Below are 22,422 nucleotides of genomic sequence, written 5' to 3'. Positions count from 1 at the left end.
TTGACTGGTTCCTGTAGCTCACAGAGAAACACAGCATGTGCCAGCTGTTCCACTTATGCAGAACGTACCCAATAAAACCATACACTCCCAGTTTCTGAACAAAGAGCTGTTGTGAAAGCCATATGTATGGGCAGCCCTGACCTGAAGAATAGACAAGTAGACTTGGGACCAGAGGGTTGCTGGTTTGATCCCAGTGGACTGGCATCAGTGGCTCTACGTGCTGGGTGTGTGTTCTCGCCGCTGTAATCACTAGTGTACCTCCACCATGTAATTGCAACAGAATTCAACCCCTGCATTTAACCCATCTGTGGCAGTGAAAACACACACTCTCACTAGTGATTATGGCTGCGAGAACACACATGCAGAATGGTGGGCTGGTTAGGTTGAGCCTAGCTTAAAGGCACCTCAGCCATGGATGCCTGGAGGCTGATCCAGCAACCTTCTTGTCCCGAGCCTTCTTTAAACCATGGCTGATGTTACTGTATGTGGGTAACAACAGCCCTGCGCTCAGAAACTAAGCAGTGATGAATGGGGTAGAGCATAACTAATGGGGCATACTCCTGCATAGCCGACCTCATGAGGTAGCTGATAAATGGAAATACAAGGTGGGTGTTTCCTACGCGTATATATTAGTATAATAATAATAATTAATAATAATAATAATTAATAATTAACTGAACAACATCGTAAAACGATTTTAAGTGTGGCAGACTGAAGGGAACAGCAAAGCTGTCACTGTGAGGTGTTGCGCAATTGAAGGCGTCCCTACAAGCAGTTGAGATGGGCTGAATCTCGACACAGTTTGGTGAATCGTCTTTATCTTGCAGCTTATCGACTTGCTAACGCAAAGCCACATAATTAAACATGCAACCTGTCTGTCATTGCTTAGTATATTGAACCTTTTTGGGCCAATTAAACGATTGTTTGTAGATATCATGGTCAATCCAGACCTGTTAACGATCTGCAAAAAGTCCTGTCAAGGCGCGCATGCGCAGTAGTGGTATAGCGGACCATATGCGCTAAGCAGTGACTTACACACGGCAACGAGGGGAGACACTGCTACAGCACACACACACACCATGGGAAAGAAACAGAAAAATAAAGGAGATGATGGGTACAGTATCATGTAGCTGAGTTTACACATCCTTGATTGCGAGACTGCAGTCTTTTACGTGCCTCGTAAAGCTTAGATACGAGACATATAGCTAGCTTTTAGCTGAGTTAGCTTAGCTTCCCAGGCTAGGCCTAGCTAGCTACCCTTTTCAGTTCGCTAGCTAGCTAACAGCCTGCTCTTACCGGGTGGCTGTTTTTCATCCGTTTGGGTTTTAGTTTAACTGATGCAGTGCTCTGTTTATGTGCTGAGCTTTTTGTGAATTCGTAGTTTGAAGGGAACCCCCAGTTTTAACGGAGTCAACGTTAAACGGGCACTGCTCACTCGTGTTAGCTAGCAAGTGTAAGCCTTATCAGTGAGGGATTCAGCCTGCTGGTTTGCCAGCTTCCTTTAGGCAGCTATGCTAGCTAACTAAGTAGTACGACTGCAATTTGTTGTCCCACTAAAATATAATCCAAAGGACAGTCGTGGCGATGGAGTTTGTCAGCTAAATCTGTCGACAGCTGTCAGTTCACTCTTCTCTAAGCGGTTTCGTGAGCTTTGAGCGTGCCACCTCATCCGTTTTCATTGTCTGCTGTAAGGCTGCTCTTGTATGGGATGCTGATGGCTACCTTTGTCCCATGTAGTGTGTTTTAACATCTCTGGGGTCAGCGAGGTGCCCTGCTGTGGGTCAGGACTGGTGAAAATAGTCTCAGTTCTCTGGGCATTGATGTACTTTGAAGGAATTAAAAATAGAAATCTGGATTTTCTGTTGAACATGATGAGTGTTGCCCAGAATCTCTCTTTCTGTTGAAAAGCTTAAAGTAATATCTTTCAAAAAGTCAGACAGTCAGACATGTTTACAACCTGAAGGTTAGTTTCGGAAGGGGTTGTTATCTGGGATGCACAATCGGGTATCAAGGGTATTTTCTTTGCATTTCAATAAGCAAAGGATTTTTTTTAATCTGGGATTTTCTGTTAAACATGGTGAAGGTTGCCCAGTAAGAAATGTCCCAGATTCACTCATTCTGTTGAACAGTTTGGGCTTAAAGGAAGAGCTCACTTAAAAAAATAAAAAAAATAAATCTAATTTCCACAGCATATCACCTTACCCCAAGTGTGGTCAATCAGCCAATTAGACATGCTTGCTGGCAGAAGGTTGGTTTAGGAAGTCATGATCATGATCAGAGATGCACCCAGATTGGAATTAGCAGATATTTGTGCCAGTTGGCCAATTTTTGTTACGAAAGCTCTTACCTAACCCTCAACATTGGTAAACAGTAGAGAGAAACGGTAGTGTCGGGGAAGGCTCGCTTTAATGGTGACACTTGGATTGCCGTTGACATTTGGATTTAAAAGCCTGATCCCAGATCAGCGCTGTTGCATCATGCTGGTACGTGGGTCACTTCCCACGCTGGGAGCCATTAACGATACTTCCTCTATCTCCCATCACCCAGGCTGTAATTATAGTAAGCTGAGACGCTGGACTTAGCGTTGTCTGGTGCTTAGCAGATAAAGTGATAGCATGGCTGTTTGGTGTGGGCTGGGATAAGTTGATTAAGTGCCTGATGAGCTACACTGTTCACCACTGTTTGTGGGAGGTGGTGGTGTTGACCGGTGACCTGAAGCGTGGCTGCTGTGTGGCTACTCCCCGGGATACTTAAGTTAATCAGGCAAACACTCCTTGTGTGTACTTTTTAAAATAGCCTCCTATTCCTACCTATTCTCCCTCTTTTTCAGGGAGACTTATCTAACCATGCTCCCTGTAGTTTATTCAGCGGGGCATTTTCTTTGGCAGAGTGGGCATCAAACTCCTGCGTATGTGGGCTGTGATGGTGTAAGTTTTCACCTTGATATGCGGTGCTGCCCACAACGACATTTACCTTCTTGCTAGTGAAATTCAAAACCTATAAACACACAGAATTCGGCTCGTAACAGTTAGCTGCTGTGAGACCAGTCGAGGGTATTCGCTGGCTCATAGTTCTTTATGAGAAGCACCCATGAGTTTGAGGGACTACCTGTGTTCGCTTGTTTGTGTTGTTCAGAAGTTAGGAACTGCTTTCCTTAAAAGACTGTTATTCAGTAGCAACCTATACAGTGTTGTTTGAAATAATTGAAATTCTAAATATTATTAAACATTAAACAGTAATTAACTCCACAGTCATTTCCTGGCAGTTTCTTTTTTTAAAGTTCTTTATCGAGGAGGGAAACTTTTGTTTGCACACCTTACTAAAGCCCTGTCCACACATCCTGATACTTGTAAAAATGGAGCCTTTTCACTGTGGTTAGGCCCCCCACCCTCCCTCCACATGAAGAGAGCAGATAGTGGAAAACCAGCAGATAAGAGGTTTTTGACAATGCATTTCAGGGTGGAGATTTGTGAGAATTTGTTTTATTTATTAATTAATTTTATTAATTTATTTATTTTAACATGAACAGGCAAAACACAGCTTTTTGAAACTCCTGACATCACAAAGTTGACTTTCATATCACCGTTGTATTTGAAAATGTGCTTCTCAATTCCTGTCCACACAATTCCTGACAGCAGCCAGAGATCCAGATACCAAATTCCAGTAACCTCATCTATCCACCTCGCTCTGATTCTTAAGTGATGGTGACTGGGGGACTCTGGAATTGCCAGTCTGCAGTGCAGATGGCAGATTTCATTTCAGCCTTTGCTTCTGCTCGGGCTCTGAACTTCCTGGCTCTGACAGAGACATGGATCACCCCAGTGAACTCTGCAACTCCAGCTGCTTTGTCGTCTGCCTTTGCCTTTTTCCCCACTCTCCACGAAGGACTGGCAGGGGCGGCGGCACAGGCTTGCTCCTTTGCTCTCTGTGGCGCTTAACCCCGCTCTCTTTTTCTAATCTTGACATCTCCTCTTTTGAATACCATGCTGTTATGGTCTTATGGAAAAAAAAAAACACTGGTTGATTATTATTATTAATATTATTATCCCTTTATTGTCCCCCCTTCTTGATTTTAAGTTTTTCTTTATTGCAATGAAATGTAGTTTTTTGAGTCTGTTTGAGTCTGATCAAGATCTGTTATTTAAAAAGAAATGATCATTGTTGTTAGAAAATATCTGTTCTAGACAGTACACTGCTTCTTGAGGGATTGACATCAAGCTTTGTGAGGTGTTTTAGGCTCATTTTCGTTTAGAAAAAAAAATCGAAATATATATTTAAAAAAATATCTGGATAAATGTAAGCAGAAGCTGGAATGTGAGATCTGCTATAATATTCCTGTAAAATAATATATATATTTTTTACTCTAAGTAACCAGACATGATTTCTCTTCCGTGACTACAATGTACTATATTCTGTCAAATTTCAGGAAGAAAGTGTGTAAAACAGACAGCAAATCACCTGCATTATTGGGTGGGAAGGCTGTTGACAGCTTCTGGGGTTTCTGCAGCGTCATTACTCCATAGAAGACACTTCAGCCATGAGGGAGATGCCAAAACTATTGGGGAAAACTTCCCCGGCCTAGTTTTACTTTTGTCATTTTTATATATAATGACGGCAGACTTTCAGCTTCATTTGTAATCCATGACACTGGTGTTGTAAGTGAATGTGGTCAAGGTGCATCTTTGACCGCCTCCAAATGTGGTTTCCCGATCGTAATCTTAGGCCAGTCTCGGTAATTGTTATAGACATATTGTGTAATCTATGGACATGACCTCAAGCATTTTTGCTGACCTCTATATTGCCTATTGTGTTTACTTGCGTTTTTGTTTATGTAAGAAGGTTACTGGATATTTTAGCAAGTCATGCTATTCTGTTCTCTGGTCTGTGAACAGACCGTAACGTCTATTGTGTAGAAAAAGCACGCAGAGTTAACAGTGACCAATGCATCAATAACGACTGCCCTGCACACGCAGTGGAGTGGACTGCAACAGCAGGTGAAGGTGTTACTTGAGGCTAGGTGTTTTTTCTTTCCCCAAATTCTACATAGTTCCAGCCAGAACAGTCCTAATGGACCTGGTTTCAAAGGTTTTTTTGGTTTTTTTTTTTAAACATGTTGATCCGTCGTCTCCTCATGTGCTACCACGACTCATTCTTCCTACTTTTCTGTTTTTTGGGCCCCCCCTTCTTCTCTTGTCTGATGGGTGACTATAGCCTGCCTTAATATCCTGCAATTGGTCCAAAAATCCAAACCATCCATAAAAAATCCCAAAAAAGTATTTTATGTATTTATTTATTTTTAACACTGTGAACGAATCGGACCATGGTTCAGTTGATCTGGACTGAGACCACTTCTTTTGGCTGTACCACGTTTTGGTTCAAGTTGTGGTTTACGGCACCTTTGACACCTACTGTTTTGGTTTGGATCAAACAAGGTAGGCGTGAAAGCACCCAAAGCCACGTTTCACAGCTTCGGTATGTGAGCATATTCGGCTTAAGCCAAAGAGTGAGAAGAGCCCATTAATATGAACTGGTCTGCTGAAAAATGTTTAAAAAATCCAATGTCTGAATGTTTAATAATTATATTAAACATTCATTGCTCTTTAAAAGGGTGTAATTGCATTGTTGTGCTGTTATGTCAGTCTTAAATATGACCATACCCATTATCCCTTTATCAGATATTTTTGGGAAAATATATTGTCCAACCAAATGATTGTCATGCTGTGATCAGGTGTGTGTACACCTGGCATTTCACACAGTCCAGTGAAAACTAAATGTGATCAGTTTACTGGAAATCCATGTCCAACCTGGCAACCCGGACAAGGCATTTAACTTGTCTTGCTCTGTCTTGCATGATCCATAGAGTCACATGTTCAAATCCTGTAAGGGCAAAGTCCCACACTGAGGTCAGTGTGCTTCTTTTCCATCCACCTCTCCATCTTTCCTTTCCCCTGTTCAGCTGTGTGTCCTTTAGCTGGTCTGTGTGAGTTTCATCACCCAGACTCTGTGTGTGCTGAGGGCAGCAGCCTCGTGTATGTGAGTTCTGTCCTGTCCTGTCTTGTGATGTGCTTCACTCTGAGAGGTGCTTTCCACTGCTGATGCAACAGTTTGCAAGAAGACCATAGGCTCCTTTATATAAAGGGATCAGCCAGGCCTTTTCCTTATGACTCTTGAGTGTTCCTGTAGGTAAGAACCTGTAGCTCACTTTCAGTAGCTGTGGAGTTGGCACCAGCTCAAATGCAGATGTTTGCTCATGCTGCCTAGTTTGTTCTATTATTGTAATGGTTGAGGATTTGACTGATGCATAGGGATAAGATTGTTTGACTGAAGTGGTGCAGAATGGTAGTTAGTGGGAGCAGTGCATCAAGTTTCCTTTGTGTAGTGATGAAGTGGAGGCAGATGTTTGAACTCGAAACTGGAGTATTTTTATTTGCATGTACCTTATTTTGTATAGTAGAGTATTAATTAACTTAACCGTTTGGAATGTTTTCTGGATAATATTCTTTTTTTTATTACTTTACATTATGCAATTTAACAACATAGTTAACTCTGAATAATTATCTTGGAATAATTTTTCTACGGTAATTATCTTGAGAAAAGTATCCCTAGAAATCTTGAGATATTCTGAGGAAAATTGTCTTGAGAATTATACTTCCTTGAGGAAAATAATCCTTAGTAAAATCATAATTATATCTTTGGGAAATTATCCCAAGAAAATTGATTTTCAGAGAATTATAAAATTGTAATCCAGAGGAAGGTCTTAAGATATTCATCATTTAAAATCTAAATTATTTTCTGGATCAACATAATTCATTTATTCATTTATTTTTGTAGCAGTTTTTTAACCAATTGCAGAAGTATTTATTTTTTCTTCTTCCTGTGTTTTTAAGGTCTCTGTAATATTCAGATTTAACAGTTGAGATTTCACAATACAAACACTTTTTTGCCAAGGTTTTGCTGGTTCTGAAAAGACCATCTCATCAATTTAGTATCATCATTCAAGTAACATCATTCCATTTTCTTTGCCTGTTTTGTTTTAGTGCCAAAGACGATGGCATTGACATTGATGCCCTAGCAGCTGAGATTGAAGGAGCTGGAGCAGCCAAGGAACAGAGCAAAGGAAAGAGCAAGAAGAAGAAAGGAGGGAAGAAAGACGACTTTGAGTGAGTCTCTGTTTCTCTACACTTTTCCTTACTTTTCCTAAGTTAACTCTGAGCCTGCTGATTGTGCATAAGGCGAACAGCTGCTGTAGTGTGCTGTTGGCTGATAAGTGTACTGTTTTGCAGTGAGGATGACATCCTGAAAGAACTGGAGGAATTATCACTTGAAAACCAAGGTGGAAAAGCAAAAGAACCGCCTAAGGTAACCAAGTTAAATGAATAAAGTATGTAAGATGGCTTTTGTGTAGTGTTTCAGAAGGGGGTCCAGTACGATCAGATTTGTTTAGAGTACTGAAGCAGGCATGTAGTAAATATCTGGATATTAATTAGATCTGTTACGATCAGTAAGTTTAATTAACCCAAATCCATTATCCCATATATGTGCCAAATAATGCATTTATTAGGTATGTTAAGTTGAATTTTGGTGGGTTTAAACTTTTACTTCAGTAATAAAAAAAAGTGCTTAATGAATCTGTGTGAATTAAAGTAAAGGAGTAAATCATTGGCTTGTTTGTAACAACACACAATCTCCTATCAACTGTACCTAGAAATCAGATTCTATAGAGGAACCCGAACCTCAGCCTGCACTGACTAAAGCAGAGAAGAAGAAGGCCAAAAAGGGCAAGCGAGCCAGCCCAGAGGATGAAGAAGATGAAGAAGATCAGGGTAAGGGTGACGTGGAGAGCGAAAGCCAGGCGAAGGGCAAGAAGGCGGTGGCGGCTCCCGCTGCTCCTCCTGCTGCTTCAGACTCTGAGGACGAGGGCTCAAGGCCGAGACAGAAAGCCAAGGCTGGAAAGAAAGGCGGCAAGAAAGGAGCGTCCGACTCTGAGGACGACAGTGAAGATGGAGGTGCGAAAAAGGGCGGCAGAGGTGGAGGTGATGACAGCGAGCAGTCTGACGACGACTCGCAGGCCGCTCGCAAGCAGAAGAAGAAAGGAAAAGCAAAGGCGAAGGCCGACAGCGACGTTGAGGAAGCCGGAGAAGACGAAGGCTCCTTTAAGATAAAGACGGCGGCACAGAAGAAAGCGGAGAAGAAGGAGCGGGAACGGAAGAAGAAGGAGGAGGAGAGGGCCAAGATGAGGGCGAAGAAGGAGAAAGACGAAGAGTTGGCCAAGAAGGAGCCAGTCAAGGGAGGGGCCAAGGCTACTGTGGCTCCTCCCACAGAAAGCAAAAAGGTGGAGGTGGCTGCACCCGAAGAACCAGAGGGAGCTGATGGAGAAGGTATGATTTCCAACAGCAAAACAAAAGGTTCTGGACTTGGGTCTTGAGAATCACAGGCCAGTACATATGTACCCCCCTTTAGCTTATAGAGGTGGTTCTCAAACCTGCTTCTGGAGTGTCCCTGTCCTGTCTTTGTCCTGTCCTTGCTCTTACACACTATTAACTCATGAAGGGTCCACTCTTTAGCTGAGTAGGAGTTCAAGAGCTGGGAAAACGCCACAATATGCGGAACAGGGACACTCTAGAGCCAGGATTGGCAACCAGTGGGCTATAGAAAGTTTAATACTTTGACTATGTTGTATATTTGGAGTTTGGTAAGTGTTATTACTTTTTAGTATGATTTTAAATCTGGAACTCTTTATTATCTGGTGTGTTTGAGCAGGAAAATCACCAAGCTTTGTTGGAACAGGTGTCCTCTGCTTTATAGTAAGCGGTCATTTCTCTTCAAAGTGACCTGCTTTAATTTCTGTTGTATTTATCATTTTCAGTACAGTTAAATATGAAAGATATATAATATAATATAATATGGTAGAGAGAGATGTGGTCTCGATCGCCTCCCAAACAATCTCTGGAGTGGTTTGTTTGTGGTGAGAATGTGATCGGACCTCGATCTAGAGCTCTGAACAAATGCCATCTCTGCCGTTGCTCCATGTTAAATTGTACAGTAAAATGCACATTGTTTACCTGGAGTGCATTTGCTTTCCTTCAGATGATGCTGAGGGGGACAAGAAGAAGAAGGACAAGAAGAAGAAAAAGGGAGAGAAGGAAGAAAAGGAGAAGAAGAAGGGACCAAGCAAAGCCACAGTGAAGGCCATGCAGGAGGCTCTGGCCCGGATGAAGGAGGAAGAAGAGCGGGCCAAGAAAGAGGAAGAGGAGAGGGAGAGGCGCCTGGCAGAGCTGGAGGCACAGAGACTAGAGCAGGTTAGTCAAGCCCTAACTTTTCTCACACACACACACACACACACACACACACACACACACACGCAGTGAGGTCAGATACTGATGTTTGATGGTTTAGTTCTGAATTACAAACACCCCTCCAATTCATTCCAAAGGTATTGGATTGAGCTTCACCAGCACAATGCTTTCTACCTCTGTTTAAGATAGGGATGCACCGATCCGATATTAGGATTGGATATCGGTCCCGATATTTAAAAAAATTAGGATAATTAGGTTGATCCGTGGAACCGATCCTTTTCACTTTAATTTGGTGGTGTGAGATTGTGCTACATGTGCAAATAAATAAATGACAAATGGCAGTTTAGTACATTTTTCTATCTGTGTTAATTTGTTCTATTATATAAAGTAATGTTTAAGTCAATTCTGATGCCTTAGGTCTCTCCCACAGGGTGAGGTATACGCTTTATTAATTCAGCAGTGGTATTGGACTGGTATTAGGTATCGACCCATATACAATGTTTATGTTTTTGTATCAGAACTAAAAAAAAATTTATCTGTGCTTCCCTACTTTAAGAGTTATTCCCAGTGGTGGTCCTGGAGGACCCCCTGCTCTTTAGTGGTTTCCTGCTTTAATGCATCACTTTAAATCAGTCAACATTTATTAATTAGCTGATTAGTTGGATTAGGTCTACTGGTAGCAGAGTAAACACTAACATTTGCAAGGCAGGAGGTTTTCCAGGACCAGCAGAAACCACTGCTCTAGATCATGTTTGGTATTGGGCATCGTGACCATAGCCTTGTGGCTTATTTATTTATTTATTTATAGAGCACCCTGTCTATTGGCAGTGCCTTTCTCTAGAGACTGTCTGTTATCTTTGTCGTATTGTTAATAATCTGCTTTTTGTGTTTTTTTTTGCCGTCCTTTTGTTAAGCTGTCAATTTGCCCGCTTTCCTACAGGAACGATTGGAAGCAGAGCGGAAGGAGAAAAAGAAGCAGAAGGACAAGGAAAGGAAGGAGAGGCTGAAGAAAGAGGGCAAGCTGCTGACCAAGGCACAGAAAGAGTCTCGGGCCAGAGCAGAAGCCACTCTCCGCGCACTGCAGGCCCAGGGTGAGATAAAGGGGGCGAGAGAGAAAGATGCTCAAAAAGAGACAGTAGTCAAAATCAGCAGTGTCCAGCAACTTCCTAAGCTGGATCGAGTCAGAACTTTCTGGCTTGATGGCTTGTATTAGTGTGCAGGATACAATGTAATAAATATGTATTATTAAAAGTTGCTTTTTGCTGAATCTGTGTTTAGGTGTTGAAGTGCCATCCAAAGACTCAATGCCAAGGAAGAAGCCTGTTTACTCTGACAAGAGAAAGAAGAAGCCAACAGCACAAACTCCTGAAGGTATGCATTACCCAAACCATTGTCAAGTAGCTTTTAGCTCTACAACTCTGGGTGCCTTTTGTGGAATACAGAATTCAAGCCCCCCCCCCCTTTTCAATAGAAACCTCAGAAGTCACGTCGCCCACATCAGAGGTGGCTGAGCCAATCATGGCGAAGATGGAAGTGGACGCCCCCAAAGACCAGCCAGGTAACGTAAACGTGGTGACATTATGTAGCATTTTTACTTTAAATAGCAGCTTAAAAATCATTTCAATGGTATATTGACTGTAAAGGGTAGAATAGTATCAGCATTATTGTCTGTCCTGGCTTTTATTCATTCGCTGTGCTTATGATATTGAAGCACTCTTTGTTTGTTCTTACAGTGGCTGAACAGAATGCTGAGGCTGCAGATTTGGATGACTGGGAGGCCATGGCTAGCGATGAGGAAAGGGGTAAGGCCGTGCTTAGCTTGATAACAAATGCAAATGCATGTGACACACTCTTTCTCACACAGAAACGTATACCTTATGTGTTTATCTTGCTTGTTTTTATTGCTACTATATTTTGCTGCTTGGCTGGTATATAAAATGGTTAAGACCACCTACTTATGGGAATAACCACCCTTGGCTCGGATGACACTAGCATGACGTTGTGGCAGCGACTGTATTAACGGTAATGAAAGGGGTGATCATTATAGAGGTTAACTGCTCCACTGTGGCACGTCGATTGCCCTGTACCCCTCTGGCATCGAAGGCCCATGGGGCACCACTGTTTTGCCTTTGGGAGGCACTCAAAGGGCAGGAATTCCATAGTCTGTACACCTTCACTGTACAGCAGCTCATTCCATGAAGTTAGCAATTTCTGAGGTGCTCCAAGGTTTTTCCTGGTACCCTATTGTTATACTCTTGCATGTCAGTAAAATTGCGTCTTTTGTCCAAAACGATTGTTTTGCACTGACTGCAGCAATTCAGCAAACACAGTCATATTATTGTTTTGGTGCCCTTAAGGTTGAAATGCACTGTATGTTCTCCAATATATTAGGATGTTCTATTGTCAGAAAACGGATAATTGAACATGACGAGTTCTGGACTGTTTTCAAAAGGTAGTCTTATGGGCTCCAAGTGATCCACGGTTTCGGGTCCACCTGTGCACCTTCAGTGTTTAGAGATACTGAAAATGCAAGCATGGTACTCGCATTGAAAATTTGAACCTCAAGATATGTAGATTTCTAACAGCTTGTGTTCAGGCTAAAACTACTGTCTATGTTTCAACTTTGCTGTCTCCCTCCCCCCCCCCCCCCCAGAGCTGAAGAAGGTTCATATTGAGGTGAAGGAGACGACGGCTTCTCAGCCAGCCCTCAAATCTTCTGCTCCAGCGCAGGAGAATGGCAGCGAAGACGATGAGGAAGATGATGAGGACGAGGACGAGGAAGACGATGAGGAGGAGGACGAGGACGAGGGTGAGGAGGAGAGTGAAGAAGAGGTAGAGAAGGAGAGTCAGACAGCCAAGACAAAAAGTAGAAAGGAGGTGAGCTCGGAGTCCAGCAGCGAGAGCGACTCTGACGACGAGCGCACCAAAGAGGAGAAGCTCTACGACAAGGCCAAGAGACGCATTGAGGTACATGCTTGCACATGCATGCGTACAGTGTGAGTGATGTTATTTCATGTTATTGTTTTTTTTAAAATGTGATCTTGCTACTGCGAAGTTCACAAACCACCAACTCCATGCCCTTTGCTCTCACAACACCTTCAGTTCCTAATGGCATTGATTCCACAAACCGTAGGAAACATTTCTTTGACACACTGGTCTGTGTTGACATGATTGCATATTTTACACAATTATGCTTATCTCCTGTTCTACCGCAGTCAGTGATAATCTAATGACTTTAGTTCTAGTGCCTAGAAATGCAGTGTTCATGAAAGTAGCCATTAGAAGATGGGTAAACCGTGGCCAAGAGAGGTGCACATGGTCAGCAACAGTGCTTAAATAACCTGTGGTATTCATGCCATGATTGATTGGTATTAACAGACCCAAAGTGAGCCAACAAAACACTACCCACATAATTCCACCACCTGCACCTACCATACAAACTTTGCTTTGTCTGCAGAACTAATGCTCGCTGCATGTTGGTTGGGTGTTTTTATTTATTTATTTATTTATTTATTTTTTACACCATTCTGAGTGAACTCTTGAGCTGTTAAAAGTGTTGAGCTGAAAATCTCAAGAGGTCAACAGGCTTAGAAATGCTAAATCCAGCCTGTGTGGCACCAACAATCATACCATGCTTGAAATCACTAAAGTCAAGCTGGTGAGCCATATCTATATGATTTTATTAATTGCACTGCTGCCAAATGATTGACTGAGTAGGTGTACAGGTATTTGTAATGCAGTGCTTGTGAGTGTGTATTAATGGAGTTCTGAAACTTAAGATCCATTGTATGTTCTTAATGAAGGGTAAACCCATTCAGGGTGTTTTTATTACCTGGCTGCTTCTTTGGCTAGTTATATTACAAAACAGAGTAACTAAGTTTGTATATTTGCTTCTTTTGCAGAAACGAAGACAGGAGAACCTGAAGAACATCAACCTGGACAAGCTGAGAGCTCCAGTTGTGTGTGTGCTGGGGCATGTAGACACAGGGAAGACAAAGATCCTGGATAAGGTGTGTGTGAGGCGTATATTGCATGTAATCATTTCAGTCATTTAATTTGTGTTTGCTGACCTAATGTCAACCCTTATGTTTTTTTGGCTGCAGTTGCGCCACACGCATGTACAAGATGGTGAAGCAGGTGGAATCACTCAGCAGATTGGGGCCACCAATGTTCCCCTGGAAACCATCGTTGAGCAAACCAAGATGGTGAAAAACGTGAGTATCTCATCCATCAACTGAACCCTAAAAAAAGAACCTTGTGGACAAATACTTCATAATAGTTTCTATATTTAGATTATTAACAGAATAATTAACATAGAGTTTATTGGGTTAAACACTGGGTGCCAGGTTTGTGTCAAATCAGTGATCTACGTTAAGTGTAAATGCTTTTTGTTTTTCAGTTTGACAAGGAAAGTATTAAGATTCCGGGAATGCTCATCATCGACACACCAGGACACGAGTCCTTCGGGTGAGCGTCAAACAGCTTGCAGTGGAATGCTAACCTACTGACTGACTGGGGGCACTGAATGAATGTAATATTACAATAAATATAATCTTATGAATGAATAATCTAATTTGTCCTTTTTTAATGTTCGCGTTACAGTAATCTGAGGAACAGAGGGAGCTCCCTGTGTGACATTGCGATCCTTGTGGTGGACATCATGCACGGCCTGGAGCCTCAGACTCTGGAGTCCATCAATCTGCTTAAAGAGAAAAAGTGCCCCTTCATTGTAGCCCTCAACAAGGTGTGTCTACCTTTCTACCACTGAGATCTGACAGGGGTGGGCAGTATGGTATATAGCTTTTTCGGTTCTCTAAAAAAAACATTGGTAAAAGAGACCAGTGAGCGTGCAGAACCTTTAAATTGGCCAGCAACCTTTTTAATTAGGTGCAGGTTTGCATTTACACACCTGTTTTACAACATATGGTTCTTCTAAGGCATCGCGCAGAGAACAGTTTAAAGAACCTTCATTTTTAGGAGTGTACATCTAAATACACAGGTACTGACAAGTACAAGTACTGACGACATACGAGTATCACAATAAAATTGTCCATAAAGGGCCTGTGTGGGTTCTACAGGTATGTTACTCAAAAGCAGGAGGAGATCAGGGCACTGTGGAAGGCTGAATGAAATATCTTTAGCAATTTGAGTGGGATATTAAGTGATTAGAGATGGCTGAGATAGCATCTTATGCCTTACTCGTTTTCTTTTTATTGATCTTCCCGTCTGTTCTCCTTCTCTCTTGCTGTCAGATTGATCGTCTCTATGACTGGAAAAAGGGTCCCGATACGGATGTGGTGGCCACTTTAAAGAAGCAGAAGAAGAACACGAAAGATGAGTTTGATGAGCGAGCCAAGGCAGTCATTGTGGAATTTGCTCAGCAGGTCTGTTCACTGTGCTAGTCTAAAACCCACACACACTCACATTATCTTACAGAACTACATAATCTTAGCATTATCTAGTTCTTTAATGTTCATGTAATAAAACTGTTTTTCTAATGGATCAAAATGCGTTTTGAACCATTGTCAAAGGGTTTTACTTTGTTGTAACAAAATATTTGAAAGAGTTCATTTAGTTGATTAATCAAATAATACTTCATTCATTTAATTGATTATATGACTTGTTTCTTGTAGCCTTATAATATATTAATACCATAATAATACCTTATAATATATCAATACCATAATAAAAACCTTATAATATTGATACAGGAGCAAATTGAATAATACTTAATTAATTACAGAAACTGTTGTATAGAAACACTAACACTAATATAAATATATATATATAGCCCTAAACCACATCACACTGGACACCAGCAGTCATACTTTGTCAGAAGTAATCTCAATACACTAAAGAAGGCATTTAAATCGATAGGCCTAATAGCAAAACAAGCTGATTAATCGAATTATACTTGTTCAATTCATCATTTATTGGACCGGTTAGTTTCCACAGTACCTTTAAACTACTTAACACTGGATACCAGCCATTTTACATTGTCACAATGAATATAGCAGTACACTACAGTTAGAATCTAAAGCGATAGGCATAACAGTAAAAGGAGTCAAAAAATCTAATAATACTCGGCCGATTACAGCAACTATTGCTTCTGTAGTAGCCCTATACCACTATATGCCAGCAACCATATTAACTCAGAAGGACTAAGCCTGTTTATTTGTGTCCACAGGGTTTGAATGCTGCTCTTTTCTATGAGAATAAGGACCAACGAACCTTCGTATCTTTGGTGCCCACTTCTGCCCATTCGGGTGATGGCATGGGTAATCTGATTGCCCTGCTGGTGGAGCTTACCCAGACCATGTTGGCCCGCAGGCTGGCCCACTGTGACGAGCTTCGTGCACAAGTCATGGAGGTGAGATCAAAGTCATGCTAGGTTCTGGGTTAGTGAATTGTTGCAAATTTTAGTTCAGCAGTAGTTTGTGCTGAACTAATACCAGTGCATTTGCCATGTAATCACTGCAACCTAGACATAATCTTCCTCCTGCCCTACATTCTCCAGGTGAAGGCTTTGCCTGGTATGGGCACTACGATAGATGTAATCCTGATCAATGGGCGTCTGCGCGAGGGCGAGACTATCATAGTTCCAGGCGTGGAGGGGCCCATCGTTACCCAGATCAGAGGACTGCTGCTACCCCCACCGCTCAAAGAGCTCCGAGTCAAGGTCTGTACCTGTGTTTCTGTTTGAGGCCTTAACTTGTCAAAGGGCAGTTTGTATATATGACAGTGGTGTATAAGTGACTCACCAACTTTAGGGGCAGCCTATGAGCCAAAAATGCCGATTCTCACAATGTTCCTTTGAGGCAACATTTATGTAGCATTTTTACCTTCACATTTGACCTCTTTTTTTGAGCAGAACAGTGAGCAGAACAGTGCTCACGAGAACTGTGTAAGACTGAGAAACTGAGAAATGTGCCTAAGCATGTTGTTCTCGAGGGTGGCTCAAAGCGTGAATCACACTTCCTGACTGTAGGGGGAGTCCAGGGACCAAAAATACCAGCTTTTAGCATTTTGCAAGGATTCACAGTCAAATTTGTTCGACATGTCTTATAATGAAATGATTTGACATTAAATGTATGTCCTGCATTTCTCTCTCTCGCTGTGTGTTTGCAGAATCAGTATGAGAAGCATAAGGAGGTCTGTACATCACAGGGAGTGAAAATTCTTGGAAAGGATCTGGAAAAGACCTTAGCAGGCCTGCCGCTGCTGGTGGCCCACAAAGAGGATGAAGTCCCTGTACTGAGGGTGAGCATATCCTGTCAGCTTTGGGACCAGTTCCAGTTCTACTAGTGCTTTTAATCTCCGCCTACTTGCTTCTCCCCTGATCTAATCTCTATTCAATTAATTGGTTCCGTGTTTCGCCCACACACTCATCTCTTTTACCACTTCTTTGGGTTGCTCTTTCTGACCTACTTTTGATGGCTCCTTTTCTCTCTTGCTTTTCTCTCTTTTTCCACGTCTTTGTCTCTTATCTCCTGCTCTCTTTTCACTGTGGTTCACTGTTGTAGCATTAGAAGTTCAGAATCTCATTGGTGTGCTAGCAGAGTGTGCAGCGTTTTTAGAGCACCGCCATGGGTCACACCACCCAGTTTCCGTACCGTAATCAAGTTTTTTTGTGTGTGTGTTTTAGGACGAGCTGGTCCGGGAGCTTAAACAGACGCTGAATGCGATAAAGCTGGAGGAGAAGGGTGTGTATGTGCAGGCCTCAACCCTGGGCTCCCTGGAAGCTCTGTTGGAGTTCTTGCGCACATCGAAAGTGCCTGTAAGTGCACAGACGCCCAGTCTATACCTCCTGTTCACCTCTGCTGCTTTAAACCTCATCAAACTTTTAGTTCCTTGCCTTTACTGAAGGAGTACTAAAATGCTCATGTTGTTCAAAGAGTGATTGAGATCTGAACGTCTGCCTTCTGTAGCTTGGAAAGAAATAAACATTAGTTGTATCTCTGAATCTTAAACAAATGGACATGTTCGTTTTCTTTTCTTCTAGTATTCTGGCATTAATATTGGCCCTGTTCATAAGAAAGACGTCATGAAGGCATCTACTATGCTGGAGCATGACCCACAGTATGTACTGGTTTTGGATCTCAGTAAATGATCTCGCTGGAATGTACCCATTTTCCACAATATTATTCCCACTGTGGGTTCATGAGCCTGCATTGTCTTGTGGTTCACAGCGGCGTCATGATGATAATTACCTCTCTATGTTTTCTGCAGGTATGCTGTGATTCTAGCTTTTGATGTGAAGATAGAGAGAGAGTCTCAGGAGATGGCTGACAGTCTGGGTGTTCGAGTCTTCAGCGCTGAGATCATCTACCATCTGTTCGACGCCTTCACCAAATACAGAGAGGACTACAAGAAGCAGAAACAGGAGGAATTCAAGTATGGAAATGGCTTTGTTCTCAATTTCTGTGGTTTAAAATGATAACAGGAGCAGAAAAATAAGTATTTCCCTTTACTACAAAAGTAGTTAATGACAATAAAAAAACAAGTTATCCCTCTCAGTGGCTGCTGCTACAGTTTTATATGCAATGTAGTTTTGTCCATTTCATTAGAAAAACATTCTAAATTATGCATGGAGTTTGCCTGATTCTAACTGGTGGGGTATAAGCTTAAATGTTGGCTACATTAGCCTCGTAGTGGCAGTGCATACTGAAGAAGCAAACTTCAGGGTTCCCACATGTCCTGAGAACGTTAGGGAGATCTGCTAATCGATGTTTAACTGTGGCAACAACACGTTCAACAAGTGTTTTCTCTCTAGCTAGCCCCAGTCAGCTGTATTGAGTGGCAGTTTAAACAATTTGGAGACAGATTAAGATGTAAGGCCCTCTTCAGCACATAAGTAATATGATGTAATAATAAAAAAAAATAGGGATACACCTAGTATCAAGTATCTGCCGATACAGAGTACAGATACCGATACCAACTCCTACTTAAATACTGTCTAGACGGCTATAAATCCAAATATTTAGAATGCTCTATTTTTAATAGGTTGTATTTTTATTTTATATCTTGTCCCAAATAAGATATAAAAGGCTTGAAAGAACAGCATTTACTAGTTGCGGAAAAAGTTTTAGAGCTATTAAAATTGCCACAATGCAGAAACACGTGCAAGTAGGGAATAATAATTTTGCTAAGCTTGACCAAACTTTTTAACTGGTGTTTTAAAATCATATTTCAGAGCAGTGCCAAAATGCCAGTTTAGAGACAAAAAGCAATTTCACATTATTTATTTTACTGGTTGTTTAAACATTTGGTTTAATAGCAAAGTATTTAAAAAATAAATAAATAAATATATATAAAATAAAAAGAAAAAAAGGTAGGGCATCAGTAAGCTTAATGGTATCGGTGCTCTCTGTTGCCGATTCCAATACTGTGTTAAATCCAATATCGGCACTAACAACAATGCAACACTGATTATAAAAAAAACAAAAAAAAACAGTACTTTCACTTACTTTCAGTAAGCTTTTACTGTGTCAATGACTTTCTAACATGCGACTTATATTCCTTTCTACATAGGTATTATTTAACTAGATTAACTAGATCATAATAACCGTGTAACAGCAACAGCAACTCTGAAACCAATGAGCCTCACATTTGAAAACAGCAGGACTTGCACCTTCTGAACAACACTAATAGATATTGAACAGTATGTCCAGTAACACTGTGGAAAGCTTGCTGGAAAGGTACTGGACAATGTTTTTTCCTAAAAAGCAAATGAACTTGCTTTCACATCAGCAGACTCTTTCTGGCCCCTAAATCGCTTCTGATCATGTTAAATTGCACTGTCCTGCAGGCATCTCACTCCTGGTCTGTGTGAAACTGAAAAGTTTTAGGGTGCAGGTGTGAAACTAGCTGAAGATGACGGCGTGTATGTAATAAGAATCCTGTTGTTCCTGTCTGCTCTCTCTCTTTTAGGCACATAGCAGTGTTTCCCTGTAAGCTGCGTATCCTGCCCCAGTTTATCTTTAATTCCAGAGACCCCATCGTCATGGGGGTGAGTGTAGAAGCTGGAGTACTGAAGACTGGCACACCACTGTGTGTGCCCAGCAAAGGGGTAAGTGCAAGTGGAAGTGGGTTTTACTAAAAAATGAAATAAGAAAATTATAAATAAAAATGTAAATATTTATATTATAAAAAAGAAAAACAGAAGGCTCAGCATTCAGCCTTGTGTAGAGTGTAGCAGGATGGAAGTCCTGACGTTGGACAGGGAAATGTCGATTAAACTTAGTACTGAACATGTTGGGCCATGGCCAAAAGTCTGATCAGTGGATTTTAAACAATTTTATTATCATTAAATAAATATCATTAAAATATATATATTAATTAGTAGGCGTAGTCGATGTTGATGCTAAAATGCATCGACATCAGATTTCTTAAATTCAGAAATGTGTTGTAGAACCTCGGAGCAGGACGTTTTGTATGAGAAATAGGTGTAGGAAGTGAAGCGGTGTGTGTGCTTTTTATGCGGGAAAGTAAAATCGTATCTGGTTGGGCTGGGGATTTAAACTGAATTCTTTCCATGTATATCCAGATACAAAGCACATGCCATGTTTTTAACATGCCCAGAAAGGTATGGATAGGTCCTAAAAAAGGTGATCATCTGTAGTGTTAGTGCCCCTAAACGTTTGCCTCTGCTGTCAGTCATATCTGTGACCTTCTGTCTCTTTCAGTTCGTAGACATTGGCATTGTGACCAGTATCGAGGTGAACCACAAATCTGTGGACACAGCTAAGAAAGGGCAGGAGATCTGCGTGAAGATTGAACCCATTCCCGGAGAGTCACCCAAGATGTACGGCCGACATTTCGAGGCGGTTGATATAATAGTTAGCAAGGTGAGACTACCAACACCCCCCCCCCCCCCCACCCCCCCATTGCCTTTTTTGGAAATAGGAGCTTGATGTCCTGTGTAAGCATTGTGAAAAATTCCAAAACATCAACACCTGGGAAAAGACTTGTTGGGAAGAAGTCTTCAAAGGTCTTCCTTGTTATTTCCACAGATTACTCGTCAGTCCATCGACGCTCTGAAGAACTGGTTCCGAGATGAGATGCAGAAGTCAGACTGGCAGCTCATCATGGAGCTGAAGAAGACTTTTGAAATTATCTGAGCTCCCACAGTGACTTCTAAACTGACCTACAAGCTGAGACGACCACACACACACACACACACCAACCATACTATGCGCACTCCTGAGTTCATCTGTGGTCAAGGAGTCCTCTAAGTGTTGCTACTAGTTTCTTACAAGTGATACGAACGTTTCTTTTTCCACAAACCTACAAGGGAAAAGTGTGGGTGTGTGCAAGGTCAAGCACATGTCCTTATCCCTTTCCCCTCCATCTCCCTGGGAGTGGTGGAGAGCACAACAAAGAAGAAGAGAAAAAAAAACGAAAAAGAAAAAAAAAAAGAGAAAAAAATGAAAGTGTTTTTCTGTGAGAAACTGAACTATTACCACTGTTTTAACAGTGACCTGTTAGACAAAAAAGGTTAGAGAAACATTTACACACTATTCCAAACGTGCCTGTTCTTTCTGATCAATCAGTTTCCCCTGTTTCACAGCTGCTTCTTCGAGCGGACAGCCCTGTGTACCCCCGGCTGGAGCTGCTTTGGAGTAGTTCATCCACAAATGCTAATGTGGCTAATAATAAAAAAAGGCATTACATTAAACATTAGCATCAAGTGAGAAGTACTTTATCCATACATGCTAATCTGAAAGTACGGGAGCTTTTTTTTTTTTTTTTTTGGAATAATGCCGCACAGCACCAGGTTCAGGAGCAGTTCATCACAAAATGCTAATATTATTAACTGTAAATGAACGTTAATCGCAGCTGCTTAGCGTTGTTGGTATGGTTAGCATGTTTGTCAGGTATCCGCTCCTGTGGACTGTGTGATAATGATGAGCAGCATTACCGTTAGGTAGGGGTGTGTTATCTACAAGTGCTAATGTGGCTTACAATCCAAAAGTTAAAGTTAACCAGAGCCATTTACTATCTGGTTTCGTTTGATTATGATGATGTTAGCAACGTTAGCATGTTTGGATGAAGTATTCTATTGAAATGTAGTGACCGGCTGTTTCCCGGCTCCGGCCTGGCCTGGCCTGTGTGAGCAACGCTCTAGGCCGGGGGGAAGGCCGAACGCTCGCAGAACGACAAAATCAACTACAAGATGAAGCCGAAAGAAAACACAATGGCAAGTGTGGGTTTAGCTTGTGAAGTTTAGCTGGACTCTAAATCAAACCAGGATTTTCTTGATCTTGGTCTGGAAAAAAAAAACAAAAAAAAACAACCTTGTCAGTGTTTCTTTTTCCCTTCCTTGATTTTTTTTTTTCCTCTCTTGACCCTGGAATGCAGGTCTTTTATGCTCCATTTTGAGGTACACCTGTAAGTCGGTATCATGACCCTCGAGTCCTTTGCCACCGCTCTCTTGAATCTGCCTTGTGCCTGTTGTTGTCTTTTACAGAGAGAGTGGAAGTGCGAGCTGGGTAAAAGGCATCCCTTGACTTGAGTTTGACTGTAAAAGGAAAAATAAATGGAAATTTCAAATCAGTACCAATAAAGAGATGGCATATTTATAGACACGGTTTGTTCTAACATACATTCTGCATTGGGGTGGATATTGTTGCTTGGTGTGCATCACCTACCTGGGCCTAGTTTCCCAGAGGCATCATAGTTTCAGTCTTAATATGTAGAGAGAGTGCACAGCGTAATGGTCGCTCTACCACAAAACCATGGTACGTTGTGCTCCGATGCTTTCAGGAAGCCCAGCCCTAATGAGTTGGGAAACCTATTTTAAAACCAGAGCCAACAGGATCTCACCCAGAGGTGGAAAATACTGGAGTTATTGTACTTTGTTACTGTTTTGAGATTTGTACTTTCATATATAAATATCTTAAATATTCTGCCTCCTTACATTTTCATTTAGAGCCTTAAAGTAGTCACTAGTGTTTTTCTTCTTGCCAATCAGTTGCGTTTCCTTGCATTTCAATGTATTAATTTTTTTATTTAGAGCATCTCACAGATATGGGGGCAGGACCAAAACTGTTTCTTTAGGAAATCTTTCACAAATACTATTTTAAAAAAATATATTAAGAAAGTCTAAATAATAACAGCCTTTATT

At 41.5% G+C, this 22,422-nt stretch overlaps 1 protein-coding gene across 1 annotated transcript; it reads left to right on the top strand.

Annotated features, from left to right (window-relative positions):
- Positions 1-1,018: 1,018 nt before the first annotated feature.
- Positions 1,019-21,883, top strand: eif5b (eukaryotic translation initiation factor 5B). Its single transcript, XM_072656753.1, has 24 exons — positions 1,019-1,114; positions 7,038-7,160; positions 7,284-7,359; positions 7,706-8,378; positions 9,088-9,299; positions 10,237-10,387; positions 10,575-10,667; positions 10,768-10,854; positions 11,030-11,098; positions 11,950-12,263; positions 13,199-13,306; positions 13,400-13,510; positions 13,696-13,763; positions 13,899-14,040; positions 14,549-14,680; positions 15,484-15,666; positions 15,814-15,975; positions 16,425-16,556; positions 16,942-17,073; positions 17,299-17,375; positions 17,526-17,690; positions 19,227-19,365; positions 19,982-20,143; positions 20,309-21,883. The coding sequence occupies exons 1-24, from the start codon at positions 1,080-1,082 to the stop codon at positions 20,414-20,416; spliced, it is 3,654 nt and encodes a 1,217-aa protein (XP_072512854.1). The 5' UTR covers positions 1,019-1,079; the 3' UTR covers positions 20,417-21,883.
- Positions 21,884-22,422: the final 539 nt, after the last annotated feature.

Source organism: Salminus brasiliensis, chromosome 15 (genome assembly GCF_030463535.1).
Source record: "Salminus brasiliensis chromosome 15, fSalBra1.hap2, whole genome shotgun sequence".
Lineage (NCBI taxonomy): Eukaryota > Metazoa > Chordata > Actinopteri > Characiformes > Bryconidae > Salminus > Salminus brasiliensis.
This window is presented reverse-complemented; position numbering and strand designations above follow the sequence as displayed.

Bases quoted from the DNA above. Each gene is read 5' to 3' on its own strand.
- eif5b (XM_072656753.1), top strand. From the start codon at position 1,080: ATGGGAAAGAAACAGAAAAATAAAGGAGATGATGG. The intron at 13,764-13,898 runs GTGAGCGTCAAA...TTCGCGTTACAG, and splicing joins CCAGGACACGAGTCCTTCGG to TAATCTGAGGAACAGAGGGA. The intron at 17,691-19,226 runs GTATGGAAATGG...TCTCTCTTTTAG, and splicing joins CAGAAACAGGAGGAATTCAA to GCACATAGCAGTGTTTCCCT.